Source organism: Aphelocoma coerulescens, chromosome 1A (genome assembly GCF_041296385.1).
Source record: "Aphelocoma coerulescens isolate FSJ_1873_10779 chromosome 1A, UR_Acoe_1.0, whole genome shotgun sequence".
Lineage (NCBI taxonomy): Eukaryota > Metazoa > Chordata > Aves > Passeriformes > Corvidae > Aphelocoma > Aphelocoma coerulescens.
In genome coordinates this window covers 10,600,250-10,620,832 of record NC_091014.1, presented here as the reverse complement: position 1 = coordinate 10,620,832, position 20,583 = coordinate 10,600,250, and the positions used below count along the sequence as shown (strand labels likewise).

General features: G+C 35.2%; 1 protein-coding gene across 1 annotated transcript in view; it reads right to left on the bottom strand.

Moving 5' to 3' along the window:
- The window catches only part of PCLO (piccolo presynaptic cytomatrix protein), a 322,461-nt gene that overhangs the window by 32,914 nt on the left and 268,964 nt on the right, over positions 1-20,583 (bottom strand). Inside the window, exons 23-24 of the mRNA XM_069035466.1 lie at positions 10,913-11,054; positions 7,546-7,613 (exon numbers count right to left, since the gene is read on the bottom strand). Coding sequence (XP_068891567.1) covers positions 7,546-7,613; positions 10,913-11,054 — 210 coding nt within the window. The remainder of the gene's footprint in view (positions 1-7,545; positions 7,614-10,912; positions 11,055-20,583) is intronic.

The window sequence follows — 20,583 nt, the reverse complement described above, 5'->3', positions numbered from 1 at the left end:
ATGACACTTTATAGTGACAATTCAGGAATAGGCTGATTTGTAACACTGTAAATCAATGTTGTTTGTGATGTGGATAGAAGAACACCGAACTTGTCCTTTTTATCTCTCTATTTTTTATCTCTGGCTGCAATCTTTATTTTTATTTAAATTCTTCTTGCTTCTTTTTAGGAAAACCAGCTGGATTATATTGGCAAATACCTCAGGAAGGCAGAACTAATTGCTCCAATTATTACTGGAAAGCCAGGTGGGAAATTAGAATGTGGGACCAATTGGGGATAGATAAAAAAGACTTTAGAGAGGAAGCTGATAATGCTTATGTTTATGAGGCTGCTGTTGTTTATCTTGACTCACTTTTTTCAGTGTGGGTTTTAGGCATTAGTAGCAAGGCTATTCCTAGCTTAAGGGAGCATGCATAAAATACAGGCTTCTTTTTTAAAAAGAGGGAGGATAAGGACTACTGTCAGTGCAAAGGCCTGATTTATTGTTAGGGATCCTCTGTGACAGAAGAGTATATCTGGTCTTTTCAATTCTTAAAATCAACATATGACAGGCTATCTGCAAGTGCTTCCAGTACTTGTGTTCTTATTTCCTTCTGTCTTTTTTTTTTCCTCTGTAATGTAGCAGCTGCTCATGTGAGAAATTACCCTTGCTGGTATTTTACGCTTTAAATTTTGTTGGCATTGATTAAAATTGTGCTGTCAAGTAGTAGATGGCAGACCCTTGGTAGAAGACAATGGCAGAAATCAAGGTTGTGATTTTATATTAAAGACAGTTTAAACAAAGTCAGGTTGAATTTTAGCCTTTTTATTTATAGAGATAGTAGAGAAGTTTGGCAATTCTTCTTCTTTCAATTAGATATCTTCCTGGGAAAGTATCACATTTTAATCAGTAGTATTTTATTTCACAAAAAGACCTCTTCTACATGTAAATCAGAAGAGCAATAAGACTATAAAAGCAGATATTACAGCCACTAAAAATGGATTTTAAAAAAGAGATTAACAGGTTTATATTGCTCTTGAGGAAGGACAATGAGAAGGTGCAGCAATTACTTTTGCTATGTACATGACATGAACCCAAAATCAAAAAATGCAATTGAACCACTGTTCAAGTCAGTGTTGGCAACGTTTCAGATTGTTTGTATTTATCTTTCAATCATGGATCAATATCCATTACAATCAAGTTAACAGTCTCATACTTGGTCAATACAAGACTTTGTTGATTCAAGAAAAATACTTTCAAGTCCAGACTTTTTCCAGGTTCTCATACATTTTAGTATATGTTAGGATTAAATGTGCAATACTCCTGAATTATTTGAGTTATTGGAAAGGCAGAGAATGTCAAAGATAGTATTTGACCTAAATAGGTGATGCTTCCTGTGGTTTTGAGATACCAGTCTCAAAAGGCCTTAAAAAGAATTGGATCAAGCCTTGGTCCAGAAACATGGAACTATTCTCTGCTATGGTGAAAGTGACTGCTTCTGACTTGGCCATTTATTGCTGATCTATATACTGTTAGGTATACTGTTAGTTATACTGCTAGGAGTCAGGAATCATATTACAGAAGATAAAAATTTTCAGTCCAGTTCAGTTTAACTAAATTTAAGAAAAACAAATACGTGCTGGTTTATGATTTGTAGGTAAATTGAAGATTACTCTTGCTGTAACCTTCAGCATGTAAAGGCACAGTTCCTCTGTCTAGTCAGTCACTTCCTGACATAAATATAGGAATGAGCAGTTGTCTGCTATGTAAAGATACTCTCAATTTATCTTGGAAATAACAGTTCTCAGATTCCTGCTACCCAGTACTATACATGTGACATTCTGATGTTGCTTCAGTAGTTGAAACAATCCAAAGGCAAGAAACTAAAAAGAAAGTGGAATTTTCCTGGCACAGAGTTACTGACTTATCTGTTCAAAACACTGGATGAAGTGTGCGAAATGTGGGTGCCTGATGCTCCTAATCAAAGGTACAGAAGAAATCACTGCTGAAGGAGGGAAATGTTTTTATTTCTGTAAGTGTCAAACACCTGAATGGGCAGCAGTTCCGAGAACACCACTCACACTGCGCAGGGATAGTTGCAGTTTGTGTGTTGAACCCTTCAAAAATCATAGTCAACTCTTTCATATCAAAGAGTCATAGAATGGTTTGGGTTGGAAGGGATCTTTAAAGATCATCTTCTTCCAAGCCCACCCCATGGCAAGGACACCTTCCACTACACCAGGTTGCTCAAACCCCCATCCAACCTGTCCTTGAACCCTTAAACCAGGGTTAGGTCATCAATCACTTCTCTGGGAAAGCTGATCCAGTGCCTCATCACCCTCACTGTAAACCATTCTTATATTCAAGTAAAATCTACTCTCAGTTTAAAACCATTGTCACTGTAGGCCCTGGTAAAAAGTTTTAGTCTTTTTTATAAGTCCCCTTTATCTATTGCAAGGCCACAACAAGGTCTCCCCAGAGTTTTCTTTGCTCCAGGCTGGACAGCCCCAACTCTTTTCGTCTGTCTCCATAGAAGAGGTGTTCTGTCTCTCTGGTCATTCTAATGCAAAAAAGTTTCTCATCTGCAGTAAACCTCCTATTTTCAGCCTGGAAAACCCAGACATCAAAGTACAGATTTGTGCATATGCAAAAGTATTTGCAAATCTCAGTAACTGTATCATAATTATCTGTCAATAAATTTCTTCATCTTCTTTTTTCTCCTCATAACTTTCTGGTCAAAGGTCTAATATTAGGACATTTTTCACTGAACATCCTCATAAGGACTAATATTATACTTCTGATTTTTCAACCTTTGGATTTAAAAGAAATCAAAATGCTATTTTTTTAAGGTGTGAGATTCAGCAAGCCCTTAGTCTGTTCTCAATCATACTACAGTGAGTCCTGTGGTTTAAAGAGTGTTACTCTAGCCTAGTTAAAGAGCAAGTAAAAGGAGAATAAATTCTTTTTTTTGAGTTTTAATTTCTTTGAAGAATGTGGCATTACTTAGCTGTGCCTGTTCTGTCAGTTTGTCTCATGACTTATTTGACTCAAGAGAGCTAATCCACTTATTGCTCCTGGGTACTCCTCTTCAAGAGACAGTGAGATACAGTTGCAGGACAATTTGCTCCAGGGTCTATTCTGTGCAGAGAGGACGGATGAAAATTTCACCAGGACTGTTCAGAAAGCTTTAAAGGAACACTTACAAGTCAAATGATTCCCAGTCACTCACTTACAGAGGTCATGCAACTTTCCAAAATGTTATTAGAATGACCCCCTAGAATGTTGTAAGGTTTCTGTGGTGTTTTGACTATTTTTCTCATAAATAAAGATTAGACTGCCTTAATTATTGAAATACGGAGATAAGAAATTAAACTTTTAAAACTGAATTTCTTAGTTTGGATGATGAACCACAAAGCTCAAAAATTAAGAAAAAAAGGGTGTTTTTTATCTCAGATTACTCTGAATAGGTTAAACAAACCCCCCAGTACTGTAAAATTTGCCTGTTAAAATATGATCACAGAGCATGTTTGGGGCTTGTTTTCATTCTGTTTGCTTTTTGTTTTTTTTTTTTTTTTCTTTAATCTGTAATTTAGGCAACTTAATAGCATGAGAAAAAAAGAAAAAAAAAGGAAATCCTGAAAGACTTCACTAAAGGTTATACTAAATAAGTGCATATCTCTACTGTGTCATCTTGTAAAAGTTCAGTAAGTATGTGTGCACTGTTAGAGTTTGAAATAGTACAAATCTATTCCTTCTGTTGGCCTATGGAAATATACCTACAGGGGCTTTACTAGAACACTCTGAAAATTTCTGTTCAGGTTCAGTCATCTGTAGAGGGAGACAGTTTCTTACACAGAGAACTTGGTTTTATTATGGTCAAAGGATGAGGCTCAAGGGACCACTGGAAAGGTCACAAAGTGAGCCTTTGAGACATGGCAGAACAGTGAAGAGAAGCTTTTGGTATTCAGGACATGGACTGGATGGCATTTAAAAAAAAAAAAAGGTAAAAAGCCCCACTCTCTTGGAAGATGTGGGTGAGGTACTACACTCTTCCTATAGAAAGATTAGAATTTTCTGACTGAAAAGTCTCACAACAATAAGGCCAGCCACAGAAGATGACAGAAGCATGGTGAGTACTCATTCACTCAAACCCCCCCTGAAACATTCCTAAAAGAGTCTTTGCTTGAGATGAACTTCAGTGCTTATAATGATTGAAGAATGATATTTTGCATGCATATAGAGTCTTCAAAAGGGGACGATCCAACATTTCAACAACAATTTGTGTACTATTTGTATCTATATATTTCTCTTCTACTAGAAATAATGGCATCTTGGGATTACCCAGCAAAGTCACACTTTTAAAATGTATGAAAATCATTTTCCCATCTATTTTTTAAATGGATAAATGGTTGGTAGGTGGAAAATACCATCTGGAACCTAATGGCTGAGCAACTTCATAGGACAGATAGACCAATCATGATCTACAATTGAATCAAGATATTAATCATGTGCTTTTAATTGTTAGTTTCAATCCTTACATAGGTGCACTTGGGCTTTTTGTAATGTCTGTAACACTCCAACCATGTAATAAGAAATCTTTGAACAAGGTATATTGCACTTTCTGAAACAAATACAGAAATTGGCTTGCATAACTTAATGAAATGATGATCACAATATGTATAATAAGATTTGCTGAAGCTTAAGAAGATGAAGTATTTCATCCTCCAAGGGCAGAATGCCCAGAGTAAGATAGCATGCAACAATGAATATCATAAAAGTACCTAATACAGTGTCCAAGAACAAAACTCTGACTTTTTTTTATACTATTGAGTAGGAAAAAAATACAGAATATGACAAGATGATATATTCAGCAAAACAAAGATTATCATAGCCATAATCACAGTTGTTTATATTGACCATTTGGTTTTGTCAGCAAAGTAAATAGTACTGTTTTCCAGGATTTACTTGTAGTTGTACTAATACAGGTTAATAGCACAAAAACTATTCCCAACAAAACATTAACACAAGTGGGCCAACAATTACAAAAGGAGCATTTTTTTCCTGATGATTCCTCTTATGTAAATGCCTAAATTTTGATGTCATATCCTCGTGAGCTGAACTCAAACCCTCTTGCTACAGTTTTGTTTTAGACGCCTAGAAACCAGTTTTCATTGACATTTGAGGGTCCTACCTTGCTTTGGCCAGCTACTGGTCTTAAAGATCCTCTAAGTCCCCTGCCATATTTGTCAGGCCTGTGTGAATGACTTGGATGACTAAAACATTTCACGTAGCAGCAGATCTGCATGTTCAAGCAACTAAATTGATTCTGCACCATTTTAAAGAGACTAACCCACTGGGTACTTTTTACAGAAGTTATGCCCCAAGAATATTTAAAAATGCAAAAAAAGAGTACCAGTATTAAAAGGTTTTAAATGTAACAGTAAGTTATTATTTGCAAGTAAGAATACAAATGTCAGCTATGGGAGCTCTCTACATTTAATGAAAAATGGGAAGGAATATTTACTTCCACTTAATTGCAAAGTGTATCTGGTCCGCAACACAGATAAGTGAACTACAGAAAAGTTTTTTATTTTATTTTTATTCATCTATAAAAACAATACCGCAATAAATCTGTAATACTGAAGTAATTCTCAATTAATCTTGAGTTCCTCTAAATTCTGAACTACTTCCCCAAAATATATTTACATGCTGAAACCGAAATGCTTTTGAATTGTTTTCCAGCTTTTAGTTTAATTTATTCTTTGACCTTTCCCCTCTTAGTCAGCTACAAATCAGACACTAAAATCCACGCTGGCTGCACCAGCTTTTCTCAATGGCAAAAAAAATACTCAATAAGAACCACTCATTTTATCAGACTAGGAGTTGTAACGCTTAGAGTTCCCAAGGTAGCCAAGGTGAATTGCATCATAAGTGAAAATTAGGGAATTGCAGCTCTTGAGTTATTTGCAAATTTTGAAGACAAGAAGAAACATTATTTTGGAAAGGTAATTTCAGTAACCAAATGTTGTATACACATCTTTCAGAATGTTTCTAAAGGTGCTTTGGGTATTGTTTGGGTTTTTTTTTTGTTTAGGTTTGTTTGGGTTTTGGGGTTAATTAATATTGCAAATATTTTGTATTTTTAGGCTCTGAAATTTAAGATCCAAGACAGAACCTAAGGGGCACCTTATGATGAACAAAATTATGAAAAGGTATTTTTTTAGAATTATAATTCTCGATAAAACTCATCATGACAAAAAATAAATTAAAATTCCCAACTTCTTATTTTCATACCACCATTTCTCTTTTAAAAAAACAGGTATTTTTTCAAATGCTTAAATATACTATTGAGAAATTGAAGATTGATAAGCAGATTATCAAAGCATTTGATATTTGATAAAGCAGATTATCAAGTATTTTTGTATGATGAATATTGTATATGGAAATATTTAGTAAACTGCATATACACAGGTAAGCCTTTTTTGCTTTGGAAAAGAGAGCTTTACGGATCTACCTGTAAATTCTAACTTGATTTCTTCAACTCTGTGGAATGTCTGACTGCTTTTACCTCAAATATGGGAACAGCAGTTATTTCCCCATGTATAGAGATTCTAGAAACCTGAAAAATGTTGATTTTTTTAAAATTACTTAAGATCAATTTATCAGTTATATGTATAAATTTCAATGTATAAATTAACAAATATCTCAAATCTGCATTAAAATCAATCTAAATTATAAACGTCTTATTTTAATAAAATGAAGTTCATGATAATTAAGTTTTATATTTGAGGTCAACATAAACATTCACTTGAAAGAACATACCTTATATGTAAAGGGAAATGGAATTTTTATAATGTGTCCGTCAGTAGGAAACACTCTTCATTTTCATGTAATGAAATCCATCATTACACACAAAAAAGATAACCCTACGAAAAAGATTCCCTACGAAATTTTGAAAGTCATTCTCAGGCACTTTTCAGCTCCAATATTACAATATCTCCTTCTTTGTCAGCACCACATTAAGACCAAAAATAATCTCTCAGGATTTCCCAATCCAATTAAGGTTTCATTATCGTGCATCTGCATTAAGTGCAGCAGCCAAGCCTTCTCAGCTAATATTTTTATTTAAAATTAATGTTTTATGTAAACACTAACATTAATAATTGCTTTATGAAGTAAATATTCTAAAATGCTATAAAAATAAAGCCTGATAGGCATTAGATATTTCCTTTGAATCCAGTAGTATTGAGTCAGCTCCATTCTTTGTATTTTTTATTTGAAAAGCAATGAACACCAGAAGACAGATACTATTATATATTATTCATTGTTATCTAACTATTTAATTCCTTTAAATAAACAGGTAAGACACCATTCTCATTTGAACTGAAGACTCATTACATTGGTGTTCTGTGTAAAGGGCCCCAGAGAAAATTAAGGTCAGGATTTTAATCTACAATACAAAGAAAGCATAGACTAATTTTTCATAGCATAACAAGTAAATGAAGTAGGCACATCCTTCCTACAAACATGGGGTACCACTGTAGAGCTGTTTGTATTTCTTTTTACCTTCTGAATCGGTTACTCCCACTCCCGACTGCTTTACTGGTTCTTGTCCATTCTGGCTCATCTTCCCTCTGTTAAAAGACATGGTGGTTGTCATCAAAAAAAGCATATAGAGATGGGAGCTAAAACAATGATACACTTAAGCCAACGAGGCTTGGTTCTTTTAAGAATATTATCTTTTCCTCTTTTGAAGGCAGCTGCAATCACATCTTGCTAAACCTGTACATTCGTACAGATTGGGTCCATCAGGTTCTGTCTGCTCCCTGCCCCACAACAGTCTGGGGCTACAGCTCTTCTCACTTTATCTTGTTACAGTCAACAGTCAAATATAAAATAAGCAGTCACAAAAATTGATATTTGGTCTACAACACCATTACTTCAAAGGTAAGACATATTTGTGGTTGTTCTTAAATGATTGCTTTACTTTACAGTTTTGATTTAGCATAACAAACAATTCTGAAGACTTACATTAATCTTAAAGTAAAGTGAGTGAAATAAACCATGCTCTGGATTGCCCTATTTTGCTGCATTTCATGTAGAAAGAACCTGCATTAGAATCTTGATGTCTATTTTTAGGCAATGAAAATTAGGTAAAATATAAGCTATTCTTAAACATACTTGTTGCAAGCTCTAAGACATGATTACAATCATTCTCAAACATTTGTGCTTCTAGTTTTCTTTTTCCCTTAGGACTCTGAATGCTGTGATTGAGACTATAAGGCATTATCTTCAGTTGCATGTGATTCCTTGGGGCTTAAAGGGTCATGACTGTTCTTTGCTATTTGTGAACCAGCTTCATGTCTGAAGTTGTTTAAATTCATAGGGAACTAAAAAATTAGTATAAAATCACAGTTTTTAAAGTGATTTTTTATTCAGTTTTAACTGAAAGCTATTATTTTCTTCTTCTGTAGGTAATGCTTCATAAATCATGACAAATATGATACAAGAATTATTTTTCCCAGGGTTATGTTCCTTATACATCGTTCAATTGCTTTTCACCTTTGCATTCAAAATAAATTTAATTTTACAGACATTGTACTGCTATAAAGGGTTTTACAAGACAAAAGCATAGAGAATCTGGTCTCTATCAGAGATAAGAACATGAGTAGCTTTCAGGGATATTACAACTGGATAATAAGAGTATTTTAAAAAAATCCAAAATAGAAAGACTTTACAAGATATATTCAGATGTGTGTAACTGTATATAATTATTAATTTCCCTTGATAGTTATAGCTATTTAATACTGGCAAGTATTCTAGTTAGTTACCTCATCAAACAATTCCCATGGTGTCACTATTTAATTATTTTATTTTGCTTCAAGACTAATTGTTCCTGTGGTTAAAAGCACTTGGAATAAAATAAAGAGTTTAAAATTCAGCATAACCAACAATTTCTATTCATAGACCAGAAACTTAGTCTAAACAGGGAGCTTATAACCAAAAAGGTTTTTAAATGCCAAGATACCTAAAAATATTTAGCCTACTTGATACTTCACACCCAAATTGTGATGAGCTGTTGTCATAGATGTGCTGAATTACAGTACAAGGTCAGAGTCCCTGACGTCATTATCAAGCCAGTGTGAAAGCAAGTCTTGAGTAATATTTCAATCATATGTATATTTAGATAATTAAGACTTTTTATACAGAATTCAAAATGGAAACAGTTATCTATTTTAAACATCATCTCCATGAATGATCTGATTGTAAACAGTTGTTTTGTCATTCATTTTCATTATGTTACTATGTAAAACCCTGGAGACTAACATGAAAAATGAAGCAGGTCCTGTCTGTATAAATTTCCTGTGTAATTTTAAAGACTCTGTCTAACATCAGCATATAAATAATTTACTTTAAAATGCCATAATAAAAAAAAATAGTGTAGCCATAAAAAAATAAGAAACCTGGATATATTTTATTTCATTAAATATAATTCATGAAAACAAATTGCTATAAGAGAAAGTCTGAAGCTGTGGATACTTCCTCCTGCTTTTCAGTGGAAGTGGGGCTGATTTCAGGTTTAAGAGACCAATGAGTCTGTCAGCCAAATAGCAAGTCACTGTAGATACTGTCACAGTGCCAGTCAATACACAGAAAATTATGTTATTTGGACTCAAATTTGGCATATCTGAACTGAAAATTTCTGTTGAGAGCTCCATCTTGTGTTTCTCTGCACAAAGATTTTAGGCATCTTTATTTTTCTCACTAGGAATGACAGCCCAGTATTTTTCTTTTTCTTTTGAGGTTGTCAGAGACTATTAAAGATCATCTTCCCCCCCCCCCCCCCCTTTTAGCCTAGAAAAACATGAGTGAAAAGTCCAATGAAAATCTAACAATTGGCACCCTATAGCCTGAGCTCATGTAATCCTCCTAGATTCTGAAGGTGAAGTTGAAGTCTTAGATTAATCTCTATTTTTCCTTTAGTTACTAACAAGCTGTAGACAGATACCATTTGGCTTTATTTTTGAAAATGATAAATACTCAGAAATCTCACAGTTCTAGAGAAATTTTACTTCAAGTTTTTCTAGGAAGATTAAGTCTTTTGTGATTAATACTTCACAACTTCAAGGGAAAAGCAAAAAAAACTTTTGTTCCAGAGAAAAATATTGAACGACTCTTGCAGACAATGAATGAACAATGACCACCAAATAATATTTTGAGAACAATCAATCTATAATTTTTTTTTGGCCAGAATCATTAACCTGATCAGAAGTCACTTCATCCTATCAGGGAATATAAATGAAATTGCTAAATGACAGTGCATGCTGACAGAGTTGAGGGGAAAAATCCTGGCAAAACTTTTCTCTGTGGAGTACTTAACTGGGTAACAGATTTTGAAAGTTAAATAATTTTAAAGGATCATTACCCTGATAGTAGATGGGTAATTCCTACAGGGACTCTGTACCAAAAAGCTTTTTCCAGACAAGAACTGAGAAATTCTACTAAAACTCCTAAAACTTGGGAGAAGTTGGGCTATATCCAGAGTATGAATTCCACTCGCACTGGTAACACCTCTTCATAGAAGGAGGAAAATCTGCAAACTTAAACTAAACTTTCTCAATCCTACAATAGCTGTACTTTTAAAACATAAGTCAAGTCCATCTCTACACACTTTCATCAAAGGCTGAGACTAGCACATCTCTTGTGTGACAGGAAGAAATTCATGAGGTTGAGGCAGAGGTTTGGTTGGTTATTAACAATTCAGTGCTCAACAAAGCAGAATAAAAGTATGAACTCTAGGGAATTCTCCCCACTTAGCTGCTATTCTACTGCATAACTCAAGTCTGCAGAGGACACTACAGAAGATGACTGACAAGTGAAAGTGCTATAAATTGTGGATGGAGGATACAGTATATTAAAGGAAAAGCCTTACATTCTCGGGATGGGAAACAGATTATTCTCTCCTGTGGCACTGCTGCTGCCTTCGCTATCCATGCTGTATCCACTGCCAAAACTACTGGCTGATGAGCCAGTGGAGACAGAACTTTCTGCAGGTCGGTGATTAGTAGACCTTGCTGTACAGGGCAGGAACAGTGGGTTACTAAAACACTTGCAAGATATCAGTACCACTGACATTAAGAAAAAATGTAATTTATCAAAATCACATGCTGCAAACACTTTCACTTTTATATTTTACATTCAAATATTGCTTTATCATCTTTTGCAGATGAAATTTTTTTTTTCATATAGAATAAGGTGTTCTAAACCAAATAGTACACCACCATATTGTTTTTTCCAGTCATGTTAATAGTTCAAATTAACAGCCTGAAGAAAAAAAAAATAGGATAGAATGATTAACACTGCTTTTCTGATTAACATGACAGAAAACCAGTTATTCATCTGAAACATTTCATATGATAATCTTGTAAAAATGAAAGCCCCAGTGGGCCTTCCTCATATTCCTTGTGAAACGTTCTTTGCATTTGGTGATTTTGAGGAGAGGAGTTTGCACAGATGTGTAAGCACACAATCTATAGTCACAGAGAATAGATCCCCACCCCTCTTCAGACATAACACAGCTATGCATTATATTTCTCAACTGCTCCTACCCAGCTGGATCTCTCTTACTACATGCATAGAATTTTAATGAACATATTTTGATGGGAGATGCCTTAATCTAATTTAAGACCATTTGGTGTTAATAGAGCATACATTAGTTTTACTTCAGGTTGCCTTATTTTGTGTCTTGGACATTACTGCACTACATGAACAAATCATCCAGTATTTGGCATTTTGCAAGTTGAGAAATATAAACGAAAAAGGACACGGTGAAATTACACATAGTAATTAATACAGGAACAATAGAGTAACTATTCTCATATTGAATAACACAATTGTCTGGGGATATTAATACAGATTTGGGGATTTTCTTGCTAAATGTCCTCAAATACATCTGCTGTTGTCATGTTTCATCTACTTCAACCTACTGAGCGTATACACTGAAGATAGAAAATATTGTTTTGCAAAGTTATTTTTTTATGAAGACTTAATGAGGTTTCATGTTATTTTGCTGAACAGTGAAACTTCTACGTAGGCAGTTAAAAGTGATTCTTCCTTAAAAATAAATTAGTCAAGTATCTAACTGGAAATTTAATAAGAGCCAGAGCCCCAACAGTGTCTTGCTTTAAACTGGCAATCAATATTTTTTATGCATGACTAACTGAATAATATTTTTAGTGAAGACTGTTGCATGCTGCCTGACATGGGACCAGGAAGCTGAGTGTAACTCCTCAAACATAATGAAAAAGCAGGTGAGTAATTTGAACTAGAAGCAATGAACAAAGCAATTCTTGTATCATCAATCCTTGGGCAAATTTTGAGTTAAGAGAGACCTCTTACTCTCCACAGTGATTCTTCACTGGTAAACCAAACTGTCATATAATTTTTTAATCTTTACAACTCTATTAGTCTCCTTTGTTCCACTACTGCCCACAGCCAGAAGTGGAATTTGTCAGTCTACGTTGTTTTCAGATAAAATTATTCTTTAGCTCTATCCCATTATTTTATACAACAATCATAGGCTGCCTTCTTGGATGTAAATAAATTTTAAAATCATAGCGTTATTAGCAGATACTCTCAGTATCTCACCTGGAGGAAAGACACCCATGTTTTTCCAGAGACAGCCATCTGGAGTGGCTGTGTGCAGTGGTGGCTCTATCTCTTTCAGCTGGTGGTACTGTGAGTGAATTCCTATGCCTGTGCTGACATGTCAGCAAAATGCTGCTGAGAAACGCTGGGCAAGAGTGAGATTTCAGAGATGAGAGGTCTATCTCTCCATTATAGGGTATTATTGCCAGTTGACCTGTATTCGACAGCCTGAATTGTGTCTCTCTCATGTCTGTCCCAAACTAATTCATAGCCTCAGTTCTCATCATGTTTACATGACCTGTATGTCTCACAATGTTTTCTGTTTGGAATTCTGAGGGTTCCTTTAGGTTGGGTTGTTTTGTTGGCTTTTTTTTTTGCTTTTTTTTGCCATGGTATGAAAAATGCCTCACAGGTGAGTACAAATGGGAGATCAACGCATCTGCAAAACCCATAGAAGCCAAAACAGTATTGTGCCAGCATAGAAAAACATCTTCAGTCCTTCCCTTAGGCATGATATTGCTTAGTGTAGCATATATCTCCACCATAACATATGTGGCCTGAAAGGATCTTTCATATCTGGGCTTTGTTTTTATTGACTTTGCTGTAAAAGATAGTGTCTGAAGTAATTTCTTATATCTTTACTGGTGGATTTCTAAAACCCGTAAGAACCTAGAATTTAGTTCAATCCAGAAAATTTGAGTTAAGCTTGTGGAAATGGCTTCATCTATTTATAATCAACCCATAGCTGTTTCTTTTGAAACAGCTGTATCCTGATTACACATTCAGTATGCTCTATTTTTAGTTTTTCTACTGTTTTCACTAATTCACATCATTTTCCATATCGATGTTTTTTTCCATAAGATCACTTGGTGAATGGTTACAATGGATCCAAGTTTAGATTCACGACTGGATTTTGAAAATTCTAAAGTTTAATGTTATTATTTTTTTTCCTGTCTGCTCTATGAAAGTAATGAACCACAGTGTCAGTTTGTGACAAGAAATGAAATCCACAAATAGATTTACAGCTGGTTTCGTGACAAATTCAGAATCTGGATACAGAGATCATCTCATAACTTGTGAGACACCCACATTTTCTACATGTCTGTATTTTTACAGATATATCCAGACCTCTAAGTTTCTGCTGGTTATGTAGGAAACTTATAAGTTCTGGTGATGTGGCAGTGTTTGCTGCCAGACGATATTTTCCCTGAGAGTTAGTATAACTGTGGTTATATTTCTACTCTATGTGGAAAGATAGAAGTTTTTCCATACTTGCATGTTCAAGTAATTGGTCTGCACACTCTCTTGCAGTCTTGCCCTTTTTCTTGGAATACATGCAAACATTGTCTTAGAAATTATAACAAGAAAGTCAGAGTTCACTGTGCTGCTCCTCTAGTCTTACCAGTCTACATATGGTCTGTGAAGTCCTGAAAGTGTCAGAACAATTTCCACCTTGCTTGGTCAGTTGGGTTCATATTCGCATAAGGACAAGAAACTATTTCATTATATTTTGCTTTAATTTTACTTTTAATTTTGGTATCAAGGCAAGTTAATTCTGAGTTATAGAGCTTCTGCTTACAGGTGCCTATGCTAGAAAATGCTTTAGTCCCCAGGTTTTGACATCAAAGTTCTGGCAGGAGGTGCTTTGTTCTGTAGAATTGGAACAGTTTCGTATGGATTCACTTGGGTCCAAAGACTGGATAGTCTCATCTGGTATTACACAGGTGTAGTCTTGCTATACTGAAATCTATAATGTGTATCTGAATAGGAACTCAGGTGAAGGCAATTTCCATCATTGGAATTTTCAGTATCCAGAGTATGGAAGAGCTATGTTTCATTGCTTCCTTGCCCTTTGTTTTCTCAAATTATTAAATTATTTACTGGATCTTAAGCAACCCACCCTCCCATCCCCCCCTCAAAAAAAAAAACCAAAACAAAAAGAACCTAACCAACCCATTAAGCAACTTTTAGAAAATCTTAGCTTAGAAAACTTTTAAAATACTTGTTGTAGGCAAGGTCTTGCTGTCAATTATGTATGATTCTTAAAGCCTTACATTTTTAGAGAAAAGACTCCTCAGGCCTCAGCGGATGGAAGAGACAAAGCGCAGCTGAAGGTCATTACCAACCTTCATTTGGCCTGTCTCTGGGAGAAAGCAAATATCCCTTCACCCCCTCCAGCCCATTTTTTGTAAACTCTTGCACAATTTATCAGGTGCTTGGCACTTTTTAAGTACTGCAGTATCAATGATGTCTGGGCTGCCCAGCCATCTAACTATGAAGAATAGAAATAGGAAGTGAAAATTTAAAATTCTAATATGAGCTGCTTTCTCTGAAATAGGGTGCAGATTTTCCTATTACACAGCTATTGTTGTGGTTTGATTTCATTTTCATCTGTTAATCCTATTTTAGCTGGTAGTTCCCTTGATGAGATGAAATGTTCTCTACTTGGAATGGGTGTTAATGGGTACATATGTCACATTTAGTAGTTTGAAATGTGGTGTTAATGCTGCCTCTGAGTGATTCTGTTAAACTGCCTGTTTTACAGGCTCTGGCATGAGCAAACATTTCCATTCAACCATTCTAGTAAATAATATATAAATGGGTTGGAAAAGTTCTCAACTGCTTACAGTAATTATTTCAGATTCCAAGAAAGTGGATGATAATGTTACACCTGGTGTGGGACCAGGGTTTCCCAAGAAAAAATTATAATGGTCAGATAGATACAATTTGTACTCTGTACTGTTTACAGGAAGAAGAAAAAAATTCAACAGAATGATGTTTGAACATGTATTCCCTTATGCCTTCTTGGAAAATTGTTCTTTCAAGAAAATGAAGGTTAGCACCCACTTTTTAGGGCCATCTTTTTATATCTTTTTTTTTAAACTATTGTTAGTATGGCAAAAATGTGTTCTTTCTTATGCTTTGGCTTATGGACCCAGTTAGAAAATAAACTTTTAGAACCAAGGAAAACAGGTAAGTCACACCTTAATATGAAGAAAATATCATATTAAAATCAATAAGAGAGGAAAGCATGGAAGGCATATGATTTCACTTTATCTTTTGGAAAAGTCTGTTTTCAACAGACAACACAGAAGCTTTTTTAAAACCTAATATAAGGAAGATATATCATTCACACAAGACCTACAACCAGGAACTGCTAAATCAGTCAGCAGCAAAAAGGAAACAATCCAGGATTCTCAGCCACTCCAGCCATTCTTTTACAGTGAATGGACTTTTTTTAAGACATAAATTTGAAAAAGTGGACTATGCAGTTCTGTGGTTCATATGGAGAAAAGAACAGACTCAACAAGCACTTTCTCCTGGTGAATATATTGTAGATGTTCCCCTTTTCCAGTTTCTGTCTAGAAGCAGAAATACACTGTCAAAACACATTGGGAATGATGGTTCTGTTTGTGAACTAAACAGGAGGAGGGAAAAACACTTCAAGTATGGACTCAGGATTATGTTTCCAGAATTGGCCTCTAATTACTTGAAAAAAATTGTTCTTTAGAACTGTCAGTCTTCTGAAAAACTCTGGGTGACAGAAAAGGCTGAAAGCATCATGCTGAGTTGTCTAAAAGAGATGCAAGCCCATGGGAGAAGGTGAAAGCACCAATCTGCTGTGGGTAATTTTCTGATGACCAACAGACTGGGCATCTCATACACAGTGTCTTTTGGCAGAAGCTTGGCTACCCTTCTCTCTCAGTAGCCTTTCACTTGAAACACTCAGTAGTGTTTCAAGTGCTCTAACCTCAAACTGCCCCAAATGCCAGTTTCCCTGTTTTTTATGAAGTGTTTCCTAGCACTAAAGCAAGGGCTGCTCCAGCTTGCTCTGTAGGGCTCTGCAGGGTAAAACTGTTGTTAGGAGCACCTGTTGCATCCTTTGTGAACTGGCAACAGAATGGGGATGCAGAAACAACTGGTGATCAAACACATCTACCTCAGGTCAGCTCAGATAGTTTATTTTCCTAAGGCTGCCTCATACTGAACAGGACTTTAAGCCGTGGTCTCACCCATTTCAGCCACATCTGTATATTAGATACAGATTTGACCACACACTGAGCAGGGATATTTTGTGAAATTTCAACACAACACTTTACAGAGAAATTTACTGTTTGATCTGAGTAACAGAAAAACAACACACTTCTTAAACTGTTCTGAAGTATTTCTTTAACCCTCAAAGCAATTCTGATGAAATAATTTTCCATGCATTCTGTAGGGTTAGTCTACCCTACAGAATTTTGAAATAAGACTTTTGAAATAAGAGTTATCAAATGAAGAATCTGAGCAATTTCCTGAAATTACATGTCAGCTTACAATGGTGGAAGAGTAAATAGCAAGAATAGCCAAAGCAAAATGGGCCAGCTATTAGATTGTAACAAGGCTGAAAAGACAGCCTCAGATTACTGCTATCTGCAGAGAGTGGGGACGAACTGTTCTTGTTTTGATAATGATCCTTGGAAATGGGTTATTTGTAGCAACATGAAAGCCCATTTAACTTGGAAATTAAGAAACTAGTGACATGAGTCATTAAGCAGCTTTGGGCTGTAAATTATTTAAGTGTGAAGGAAATATCCTAAAATAATGTAGGAAATTAAAACATGGCATCGCCTATTAAATGTGTGAAAATGGATATAGACCAAGAGTGATAGCAAATAAGCAGGTGTTTGAAACCACAATCACATCCAATTCAGAAGATTTATAAAACCTAGGAATCAATTTCCTTTCACTCCATTGTGGCTAAAGCCAGCAAATAGAACTTAGTGATAAGGAAAACTCATGTCAATTTTAATTTCTTGCAGCTAAGTGGCTAGAAATTACACAGTGCTGGCTCAGACCTGTGTCATGGGTTCTACAGTGATGATAATGTCTTGAGGCATGCATCACATCACATTTCTGTGTAGCTTTAACATTATGCTGACTCTTAAGTGAGTTTTTGTCAAAGCTGTAGGTTCAAGGCAGTTATAAGCAGGTGTGCTGCCTTTTAAACTAAAGTTATTTAAACAGGCATTCTTTAAGACATTTAAATTGATAGGCTTAATTGAGGTCAATTCTGAAAATGCTGATGTACAGTCTTGCTATTGTAGGTATTCTAGATAACAGTATCAGCTCTGAGAGTAGATCTCCCCCGATCAGTACTAAATCACTTGATGTACAGCTGTTTGGAACATAGTTTCATCTTAGGATATTCCAGAAAAGCTGTTGTGTCATGCTGGAAGATGTGTAACATAAAAGACGAAATGTTCTCTGTGAGATCCTGTGGTGCTGCATTTTCCCCCCTCCTCCTCCCCCTGCCCCCCCTTCCCCTGCCATTTTCAGGGACAAAAAATAAATAGTACAACATATATGTGTTAGAGGAGGTTTTAAGGAAATGTGATTTTAAATTGCTAGAGGTTTGAGCTTGAAAAAAACCTATCCATTATTGAAAAATACACAGAAATTGCTGTAGAATTATTATGTTGGAATTACCTTAAATTAACAGGTATGTTTGGATCTTTAACTGAAACACATGACAATTTCTCTAGATCTTTAATATGATCTATGCTAACTAATTCAGGTCAGGAGTATAGCAGTGTTTTTATCTTGGCAGGTTGCTTGTTTGTTTGTTTGCTTTAATGTGAGCCAAATAGAAGAGGAGTTGCATATGGCAGCCATCAACAAATGATACACAAGCAATAGCATATTGACATGTAGCTTCTCTTTTATGTGTGTCTGTTGGAAAGAATAAAAATGTAGAGGGCTACAATGATGTTGAGACTTAAATTCACTTAGTGAGCTATTTATTACCTAAATATTAATTTACTGTTCTTCAAAGATCCTAGGAAGAATCAAAATAAATTTTTAGAATTTCTCTTATTAGGTCACAAAATAATGTTGTTGTTTTGGATATTCTAATGTAGTAAAGGAATTGATTTTTCATTGTACAATCATTGTCCTTTTCAGGGAAAAACTGGCATGTTTTTCTCTGTAAATAGGGACAAGCCCATCAAATTTTATACATTAAGCTACATCCATGTAGAGAGCATCGGTCCCTATAAAACTGTATCACTTAAAAATGATCAGTTATGTAGATAAACGATGACTACATGATGAACAGCATCTTTTATTTTTGTGCTCTGAACTTATTTCCCTGAAAGCTACAATTTCTATTCTAGCAAGGCAGAGGTGGTGCACCTTTCTGCTTAACACAGATGCTGAAGTCTTTTTCCGTTCCTTGTCTTTCTTATTCACTTCATTGGAAGGTATTAAAACTAAAGCATGTTTTTTGTTCCTTTAAAACTATAAAATAGGTTTGAAGAGACTTTTTGTAGAAAATCAGTAAAAATTATATTGGAAACTCACCTACTCTTTTATATTCATATATCCAGAGACCTGGCGATAATAATTGGAACATCTCCAACTTTTCAAGTATCTGAAGAACTCTAAAATAATTTAGTATGTTTTAAACATAAGTGACCTACCAACAAAATTCCATATAATGAGAAGATCCTTCTGTAGGATAAATTACTGAGTGAAAAGGTGGTGGACTGATTCACACTGTGTCTAAAACTGACTCATCTGATGGATAAACTCTAATACACAGATTTATGTTGAAAGGAATGTGTTTAATTTTATGTGAATGTGTAATTGGCAATGATTCATATATTGCACAAAACCTAAATCAAATTAACTCAAGCCTAAGCACTGCTCTCTTCCTCTGACTTGGATCCCTCGCAACTTCTGGCTTCAAAGAGTTGGCTCTGAAATGTTATTGTTCCTTTCTGAGGGATGTGATGGGAATGTGTGGTATGCAATTGGTTTCTCTGCAGATCACACTCTTATCTCTCACGAGCGATGACAAAATTACACTTCAGGGTTTATTTTTAATTAACTGCTGTAGCTGAATGTTGGATTTTACAACGGTTCTGAACAAAAAACTGGTATTTTGTTGCATCTTCACCTTAATTTTAAAGCGGATCGATTAAAATACATTTTTTACTCTTTGAAAGGAATGCAGAAAGAGTTCAGTTCAATAAAAACCTGATGAAAGACCTTTGCATTCACAAAATATGCTATTTATACTATAGGTGCTGGTTTTGTTTATGATTTCCTTGTTACTTCTCAACTGACACGTAACTAATACCTGACAAAATACACTCAATAGAAAAGATCCTAGAAATCAGAAGTAAAGAAGGATTTCTTTAAGACATTCTGAGAATGACTTAGGGTTCCTGTCTTGTTCGGTTTGTTGTTTTTTCAAGAGCCAATTCAATTCAAGAGAAAAAACCAATTGAGAGACTAGATTAAAGGAGGGCACTCTTTCTGAGGGTCACCTTAGGCATAGAAGGACTTCACAGCATAGAATCATTTCTATCACCATTGTGTGCTTGGGCTGAAAAAAACCCAAACAGCTCCTCTAAAAGGTGCTGTTCTTTAATAAATGCACAGAGAAATAGCCATGGTAAAAACATAATGTTGTGGATTATCTGTATTGGCTTCCTTAGTAAAGGGCTTTGAGACTTAGTGACAAAATCTACTAACTTGCCAAGATGACTGTTTTAGTTGCTAAAACCAGTTCCTGATGGGTTCTTTTGCTTGGTAACAATAAGTAATGGAGGTGGGTACCACAAACATGCATCATCTCTTTAGGAATGGACTTGGAAATTGATGATGCCCTAAAATTCATTGTTCACAATAGTCTCAATTTTTAGGATTTTTAAAATGCAGGGGAAGCCTCTCCTTCCTTTATCATCTCTTCATTCCAGAAAGAAGCCCTTAAGTTAAAGCTGTTTTGAATATATTTGGTTTGGTTTTTTTTTTTCCATTAGAGGTCATAGACTCATCTCATTTTACTTTCATTTTCCACAGAACTGTGGAAGTGAAATCATATTGCTTTTTATTCCTGCTGAAAGTCATGAGAGTCATTAACCTCAGAATGGTAACTACTGGCCCACCTCATATGAATAAATTTGGACA